General features: G+C 45.3%; 1 protein-coding gene across 1 annotated transcript; it reads right to left on the reverse strand.

Annotated features, from left to right (window-relative positions):
- Window positions 1-3,592: 3,592 nt before the first annotated feature.
- On the reverse strand, window positions 3,593-5,092 carry LOC135014579 (proteinase-activated receptor 1-like). The gene is made up of 2 exons (XM_063952726.1): window positions 5,059-5,092; window positions 3,593-4,786 (listed from the first exon to the last, which is right to left on the reverse strand). Exons 1-2 carry the CDS (start codon window positions 5,090-5,092, stop codon window positions 3,714-3,716), a joined length of 1,107 nt encoding a protein of 368 aa, XP_063808796.1. The 3' UTR covers window positions 3,593-3,713.
- Between the last annotated feature and the right edge of the window lie 3,857 nt (window positions 5,093-8,949).

Here is an 8,949-nt window from a genome sequence, read left to right on the forward strand (position 1 = left end):
TTCCCTTGTTGTCGTGGTCACGCCTTCGGGCATCTGTGGTAAAGGTTCCCTGCATGTCTAAGAACCCTGTACTGCCTCCCAGGGTCACATATACCTCAGCCCCTACAACTGAGGCTTCCCCTGGTCAGCACCAGCCCTCAGTTGTGACAGTGAGCACTGACCTAATGGATCCAGCCGGAGATCAGGTCCAAGCAACCAGGCCGACGCAAGAACTTGCAGCCTGCCTTGAACATCAGAAGGCTGCACAGGGCCATGTGATTCGCTGTCTCCAGGACCTTTCCTCTCAGCTGGATGGAATCCAAACAACCCTTCGTGGTTCAGGGGCATCCAGGGTGTCGACTGCAGTACCTTTGGTGGTATCCCCACCCACCATTCCCGTTTCTGCTCCTTGTCTCCATTTACCGACACCTGCCAAGTTTGACGGTTCCCCAAAAGCCTGTCGGGGTTTCCTAAATCAGTGTGAGATACATTTCAAGTTACAGCCTGGCAGTTTCCCAACCTACCGCACCAAGGTTGCTTACATCATCTCCCTCCTCAGTGGCTCCCCCCTAGATTGGGCATCACCTCTATGGGAGAAGTCTGATGCCCTGCTCTCTTCATACACAGATTTCGTGGCAACTATCAGGCGCATCTTTGACGAACCAGTTTGTGTGACCTAGCCTCCTCCGATATCCTCCGGCTACGTCAAGGGACACGAACAGTTGGTAAATATCTGGTACTGTACCAGATCCTAGCTTCTGAACTTTCCTGGAATGATGACTCTCTTTACTCAGCCCAAGAAGGGGCGTCTATGTCTACAGCCCAAGGAGGGGTGTCTGTGTCTACAGCCCAAGAAGGGGCATCTGTGTCTGGAGCCCAAGGAGGGGTATCCAATTTTCAAGCTCTAGTAGGGGCATATGAGTCTTCTCAAAAAGGAGTTTCTGATCTGTCAACCCCAGGAGGGGTGCTGGAGAAAACACCCCTGAGAGAGGTGTCTGATTCGTCAACCCCAGGAGGGGTCACCAAAGTTTCAGCCCCAAGGGAAGTATCCAGAGCCAAGTTCACAGATGGAAATTTTTGTGCTACAGATGCAGTTATGAACTCCTGTTTGCCGTCTTCAGAGAGCACCACCCTGTTAGCATCCAGCATGGACCAGGTCCAGGATGGTCTAACTGAACACTCAGATACCACTCATTCCGGTTCTAACCGGATTCTTACTCTTTCAGTTCCAGCTGATTCAACGGTCTCCAGACTTATTCCGGTTCCATCCGTTTGTCTGAAGATTCCTTCGGTTCCAGACGATTCCGATATCTCTGGACCCAATCCGGTTCCATCCGCAGGTCCAAAGACTCCTTCGGTTCCAGCCGATTCCAATATCTCTGGATCCAATCCGGTTTCATCCGTAGGTCCAAAGACTTCCACCATCGATCCCAAGTCACCATCGGTGTTCCGCCATCGATCCCAAGTCACCATCGGTGTTCCGCCATCGATTCCAAGTCACCATCGGTGTTCCGCCATCGATCCCAAGTCACCATCGGTGTTCCATCATCGAACTCTAGCATCACCAGTCTTTCTGCGTCTGATCTTCCATTACACTGGCATCTGACACCATTTCACAGCTCACCACCTGTGTCGGTTCTATCCGGCATTTCCCGGCAGTTCAGTCATCAGTTTCTGTTTCCCATCAGCTACCCAGTGCATCAGTGTTGGTAAGGACATATCATCTCCAAGTCCTTCAAGACTGTGCTTAATTATACCACACCTAGAGACTGCCTATATGCACTCCTGGGAACTGTGACTTTTATATGCTGTTCTTAATATTGCTAACTGCCGACATATGCTTGTGAGCTGAGTTTCAATAAAACCTTTGAACTTTCTTTTGTTGTCGTGGTCACGCCTTCGGGCATCTGTGGTAAAGGTTCCCTGCATGTCTAAGAACCCTGTACTGCCTCCCAGGTTCACATATATCTCAGCCCCTACAACTGAGGCTTCCCCAGGTCAGCACCAGCCCTCAGTTGTGACAGACAGGAGGATGGAGATGTAGGGAGCAGTGGAATTAGAGATGGCCTTGTATGTGAGGGTGAGGATTGTGAAGAGGATTCTGTAGGGGAATGGGAGCCAGTGCATATTTTGTCAAAGGGGATGGGCAGATGTGGAGTGGTGGGAGAGGAAGATAAGCCTAGCTGTGGAATTGAGGACAGATTGAGACTAGGAGAGGTACCTGGAATGATGGAGACTGAGAGAGGCACCTGGAAGAAGACCGTCTTATGATCAGTTCTGGACATCATTTTGTAAATTGATTAATGTAAATAACTATGTGTAACTGGACCTTGCACGAGATCTCTGTGATGCTGCTGGGAAAGCAGACAAATAATTTATTCTGATTAGGTGAATTATACAATACCACAAAGTATTATTAAATAATGTATTTAACTGTGTAGCTGCCTTATACATGAAGTCTACTTTTTACAGAATAACTCCAACTGATATGGAATTCCTATTACTGGAGCCTTTCCTCAGGACACAGAAGCCTAGTGTGAGTCCCTTACTGAAGCCCATCTTATACATAGAGCCAGATTAAGGGAGGGGGCACAAGGGGTGAGTAACCCTGGTTTCAAAATCTGTCTGGCCCTGCCCAGCCAGAGTTGCTCTTATCCAGCTCTGGTGATGCAGCCTATGCGGGGACAATTCTGCAGCCTGCAGGACCACACAAGCTGAATACTACGGTGTTAGGACCCTGAATAATCTCTACCCAGCAATGAAATGCATTGAGCTAATCAGACCCTGCTCTCCCAGGCATGATTTTTCTATTTGCTACCAGGCCTGCATGATGCATGAGAGGAGGCTCTGAAGTCTGCCCCAGCTGCAGGTGTGCAGTTAGGTCCTGCACTGCTGCTGTCTTCTGGAGCTGCAAGGGGTGGAAGCACTCACAGTGGGAATAGCCTGGGAGGGTGGGGCTGACCAAAGAAGGAGGACCACTTTTTGTTAAGTGACCCGGGCCCTCCAAAGGCTTAACCTGGCCCTGCCTATACATCACATGCACCTCTTGAAGACCCATTTCTTCAGCCCTTGCAATGTCAGTAATACCAGTAGTTCAGCCGCTATAAAGACATAACTATATGCGTTTGTGAGGACCCAGGCACCCTATGATCATGGCATATGACTATAGCTGCTAATCATCACTGATCCAGGTAATACACATGATGGAATCAGCAGGCAGCATCATGATCAATAACAAAGAATTAGGACAAGATTAATAGGTCAGCAGTCAGAGGTGAGTAGACAGCAACAAAGAATCCAGCACATAAGTGCACCCATGTGTGTCCTGCACTAACACAAAAGGAGACACAACTGGTAAAATAAGCAGCCCACAAATGGGCGCTCTCCCCTAACAAGAAGCTGGGCTTGACAGATACTTACAGACTTGCAGGAGACGTGAGCTTCCAACAGCTGCCGCCAGGGAGCATGAATCCAAGTCAACACCTGATTGGTCAGTTGGGCAGGTACTGCATCATACTGAGCAGGCAAACACTTCAGGGTACTCTCTTTTGACATCCATCTCTACCACCCCTTTTGCCTTGTGGTAATCAGAAGATAAAGGCTTCTTCTCTTTTCAAGCATTTATTATAATGTATGGGCAGGGTACAAGGAAAGGCACCCACCAGTCTACTATTGGGGACAAGGGTAATGTAATGTACATGCGAAAGCAATAAGCCGCCATTATCATTATGCATTTATGCTAGCAGAGCCCGTTCAGCAGGTTGTTTGGTGTGAACATTCATCTGTTGTTTCTTTGATGGTAGTTCCCCACCTCTGTTACAAGTCAGCAAGCTGTACACATATCTCTGACACTGGGAGGACGCATAGTAATAGATAAGAGGATCAAGGCAACAACTGATGCTGCTAATACAGACGGACAGAATGTAGGCACAATACAGAGATGGATTAGATTTCTTATGAAAATGAAGACACCAAATTAAAAAGATGACATTTGTTGGTCCAAAGCAAAGTACAAACACCAAGAGCACAGTCACTGTCAGGAACAAAGCGCGAGATCGCTTAAAGGAGTTTTCAAGTTTGGGGGAGCTTAGGTTATGGATGATTCCAATGTAACAGACAACTGTAATGACTAAAGGCAAGAAGAAGAAAGTGGAGATAAAAATGAGGAAATACTTTACAAAAAAGCTCTGCACTTCTTCAATGTCCTGCACATCATAACAAATTGTGGTATCCAAAGCGGCAATGTACTGTGTCTGCTCTCTTATGAGAAGTGGCACAGTGCCTGCTATGGATAACACCCATATACAGACACAGACCAGCCAAGCTCGCCCCGTGGTACGCCAGGAGAGAGACTGCATTGGATACACCACGGCCATGAACCTGTCCACACTGATGCTGGTCATGAGTAGGATGGAGCAGTACATGTTGCAGTAAAATGCTGTGATGTAGAAGCGACACATTCCATCTCCAATCATCCACTTATTCCCGGAGAATCGATAAGCGATGCTGAAAGGCAGCAGACTCACAAAGAGCACATCAGCGGTTGCCAAGTTCAGCATGTAGACCACCGCTGGCTTCCTGACCTTCATCTTGAACAGGAACATGATGATGGCCAGAAGATTGAGAGGCAGAGACACAATGAGCAACACGGTGGACACGGATGGAGCAAATACAGTCAGCAACTTGCCAGTGAAAATTATTTTGGCTTCTTCAGTAATTGTTTTTTCTATTATTCGTGAATGGGGAACTTGACTTGATGATAAGTTCAGGTCACGGCCATCTTCAGCACTGCCAGAGGTTTCATTCCCTAAACATTAAAGAGGAAGTGAAAAAAAAAAATCTAAATTTGTAGTTTTCTCTTCTGCATGTGAACCTAGATACTGTTTATGTAGGTTATGTATAGAAATATTAGCTTCATTATCAATAAGAACACCCAGTAATAGGAATAAATGTGAAAGTCTGAGACTCATTACATATAGGGAGGAATTCAATTTAAACCACAACACTAATTGCCAGTGCTGGACTTATTCAATTAGCGAGGTTTGTCCCATGTTCAAGTTCTCACAGATTGCACAGAACCTCGCAGCTCATGAAGCTGTGAGGTAAAGTCCATGTAAAAACCAACAAAATCTGGTCATGCACGGGGAACAAAAAAACACTAATTTCACAGTTTATGCTGAATCAGTGGTTTTCCGTGTGTGAATCCCGATTGTTCAGAGCGGGGAAAAAGGCTATTTTATTGAAATAGGAGAGATAAAAACAAAAGTCAATAAAAAATAATTAGAAATTATCTCTCTTTTTGTTTTTATTGACTATTGTTTTTCTCTCTCCTATATGCACCTTATGATGTCATATTGCTGCTATATAATTATGTTTACGAATGACCCCCGGAATGCATCTGACCCGCCAACATTACTATATGAAGAGAAAGCGGCTCTGTGAGATGTATTGTATGACTGGAAATGACGTCATACGGGTTGGAATGCTTTTTGAACCGCATGGAAATAAGCATATAGCGGCCGGAAATGACGTCTTACGAGTTGGAACGCATTTTGAACCGCACGGAAATGAGTATAGAGCGACCGGGCGGAAGTTGATGGGAGATGCGATACCATGTTACCGGAAATGACGGCCGCGGAAGCGCGGCGGCTCTCAAACACTGTAATTGTAATTGTGACATCTGAAACTTGTTAGAGGACTTTAGGGGTATATATAGGGGGAAATTTCAGTGCTGCACAATCCGCTTTTGAGAAAGGTTAAAACCGAAACGCGTTAAGCGGGATTGTGCTGTGTATCCTGACAATTCCTTAGATTCCTTATTCACCACCTGGAAGGAAAGCCGTGAGTTTCCGGGACTCTGACTACACATGCTGTAAGAAATATCTCAGCGAACCAGTGAGGTGTCTTTTGGGAAATAGGGGATAACGCCTTGTGATATGCCTTTTTATTTATGTAACATGTGAGTGTGTGGTATCCCCCAGAACTTACAGGACTCATGCTCCCTTCAACTGACATGTACATTGCCTTATTGTACCAGGTGCTCCATGTAGGACCCTATGAGAACCTGTGTAGCCCAGACTTTTTGCCAAAAAGGACAGCTGTATACTCTGGGCTGCCATATAAACAGACATAACCTGCAGCTTTACCCTTTCCCCCCTTTTTCTTGGAGCCTAGCAACAGTGGATGGTGTGATGGAGGACACAGCCCACACCTCTCATCTGATTGGCCAATCCCTAGAGAGAACCCAGAGGAAGGGTGGAGTGATGGAGAGATTGGTGTGAGGACTGAGGAGTGCTGTAAGCTGGGACAGCAGAGAGGACAGCAGAACAAGCAGTGGGATCCTGAGTGAGTTGCAGAGGCTGAGTTCCTGTGTGTCAGTTCCAGAGTATCCTGTCAGCACTAGTATCATTGTGCAAGTCCCAGCAGCAACAGCAAGGAACTCCTCTGGAGAGAGAGGGAGTGAGATCAGTGAGGTTTCATCAGTAACAGCTCACTGCCCATATAAGAACAGAGGAAGTAGCAGCTACAGAGAATGCCCTATCCATGCAGAGACAGTGCTGTGAATACAGCAGCCAGAGACAGCACTGAGAGGTAACTCCATCCTCAGGGAGGATTCTGTACAAGTAAACAGGCTCCCTGCTCACACACTGTCTACAAACATTGCAGCTGGCACTACTCTAGGAGTATAGAACCACTTTTGTCTGTGGCACAGCATAACTTGTTGCCAGCAATAGCACAAACTGCCTCCTCTTACATTAAATTACCTAAGTCTTAGTAGAAAGGACAGCACACACAGTGCTGGTGCCACCGATGCTTATCTGCCAGGCCTTACAGACCAGTGACATTGTACATCAGATGAACTGTGACAGCCAGGTTACAGTGCAAAGGAGGCCTGAACAGAACTACCCAGAGTGAATGGGAAAGGCAGTGGATCAGTTTTCCCTCAGTGTGGCCACAGAGAGGACAGGCCTTTATTTACACTACAGGGACATGTCTAAGAAAGACTAAATATATATATGCATATATATCCACGTGTGGACACACTCTAAAGGGGGCTACAGACCTGTGCACAGGCGGAAGAACATAAGTTGTACTAATACTTCTGAATACATGGGATACTCAGTAAGGGTAATCAGATAATTGTAACTGGTAACAAACTGTTTTTCTTATGCATGCATATTTTGATGGTAACAGCTTGAATATTTGAGTTAAGGTTTGAATAGTATAATAAGTCAATGTAACCAATTCAGGTAAACGTGCATAACTGCTGAGAAGGACGGTGGTGGGATATGCAACACCTGAATAATTAAACAGTCTATGACAGTATTGGCATAATCTACGGTGTGAAGACCAACTGTTTATTATCTGTACTTGATGATTTACTGTAACGTATTACTATTATTCAAGTTGTTTGATTTTCCCACTGCCTTTAATAAACCGAAGTTGAGTTGACTGCTCCCTGAACAACCCACTTGTGCAGACGTATATCCCTTACATCTCCGAAGTATCGTGAACGAACTTCCATCTTAAGTTGGTATCCCGGTACACAGATAGTGTAAAGCGGACATAATCACCAGGTAAAAGATCATCTACTCACCCAATAACATTGTCCTTTATTTGCCCGGGTATCACAAGTGCATCTGTTTAAATATAAATACCTGTCTGTTTAAGGGCTTGCTGCACTATTTACTTTTTTTCTGTTATATGTTTTCGGGAGTGGTGGGACATTGAACCCTTAAAAGAAGTGGAATTTTGATCTTGTGGAATTGGACAGACTTTTTGATATAAAGAAACTACGATATGCTTAAAACCTTGTTGAGCTTTGTGAGTGTGATGCATTGAAAAAAGAATATACTATCTCTTTATAAATGGACTCTACACTATTGCGTGTTTTTTGTTTTTATGTGTGTACCCTAATTGGTATATGTCATTAGGGACACATATTATACAGGTTGTGGCCTTTTGAAGAATTTAGTCCATATAAGTGGCATGTTAAATCCGGAGAGCGCCAAAGTGGAGTATATTACCTGTGTAAAATTGTGAAAATTCTGTGAAGTAGGTGAAACTTCATTTATACTATCACTGGGCTGACCTCTGGATCTCATTGCGCACCCTATAACCACTTAAAACTATATCTCTCTTGTAGTCTATGGCTTGTGTTAGTGTTGCTGTGATATTGTCTACATTCTATGGTGTTCACATACAGATGTAATCTTCCTCATTCCTGTTGCAATGCGTTCACACGTGCACACGCATCGCGGCAGAAACTACTTGCACCTGCTTGCATACAGTCGCGGATGTGAATGCTCAGTGTATTCTGAAAGTTTTGTGGGTGAGAAAATGTAAACGCTCCCACAAACATGCACACTTATCACAGCAAATGTCTTGTGACTGCGATAAATCCCAGCCAGGATGACGGTGGACGTATATGTAGGTAGGGGTGGCTACTATCTGATGGAGAGGGAGGGGAGTGCTGAGGTAAGTCTTTGTCCCTGGTAACAGAACATCTAGCTTCACCCATGGGTAGTCAGATGCTAACAAATACATCTACTTCAGATACAGGTACAAATCTATGTGTGCGGGGAAGCAAGTAGCGCTGGATACATAGTGGTAATGGGGTTGTAAGAAGGAAACCATATGAGACACAGGGGTCAATGCAGAGCTGAAAGCAAGTCAGCCGCAATTGGGGTGACATTGTGTGCAGAGAAAATAAATGACTTTGTGTAACCACATGCAGAGCTGTAAGTGCTTATGGTATCACTGCCCGCTCCATGTGCATCGTCAGACTACCATCGTCATCAGAGTGCTGTGGGGATTTGTTTCTCCAGGCACATAACAAAGGCAGATTATTGTCCCCATCACATAACATTGTGCTTGGCGTATACCCGTATTGGAAATGTATCATTTTCATCAGTGTTGGTGTCTCACAGCTCCTATCACCTTACCTGTCATTTTATCCAATGTATGTCG

Source organism: Pseudophryne corroboree, unplaced genomic scaffold (genome assembly GCF_028390025.1).
Source record: "Pseudophryne corroboree isolate aPseCor3 unplaced genomic scaffold, aPseCor3.hap2 scaffold_2814, whole genome shotgun sequence".
NCBI classification, from domain to species: Eukaryota; Metazoa; Chordata; class Amphibia; order Anura; family Myobatrachidae; genus Pseudophryne; species Pseudophryne corroboree.

What these genes read in the sequence shown, in the direction of transcription:
- LOC135014579 (XM_063952726.1), bottom strand. Translation starts at nt 5,092, where the DNA reads ATGGACTTTACCTCACAGCTTCATGAGCTGCGAG. An exon ending in ACAGCTTCATGAGCTGCGAG is followed by an intron (nt 4,787 to 5,058) that starts GTTCTGTGCAAT and finishes TTTAATGTTTAG; the next exon opens with GGAATGAAACCTCTGGCAGT.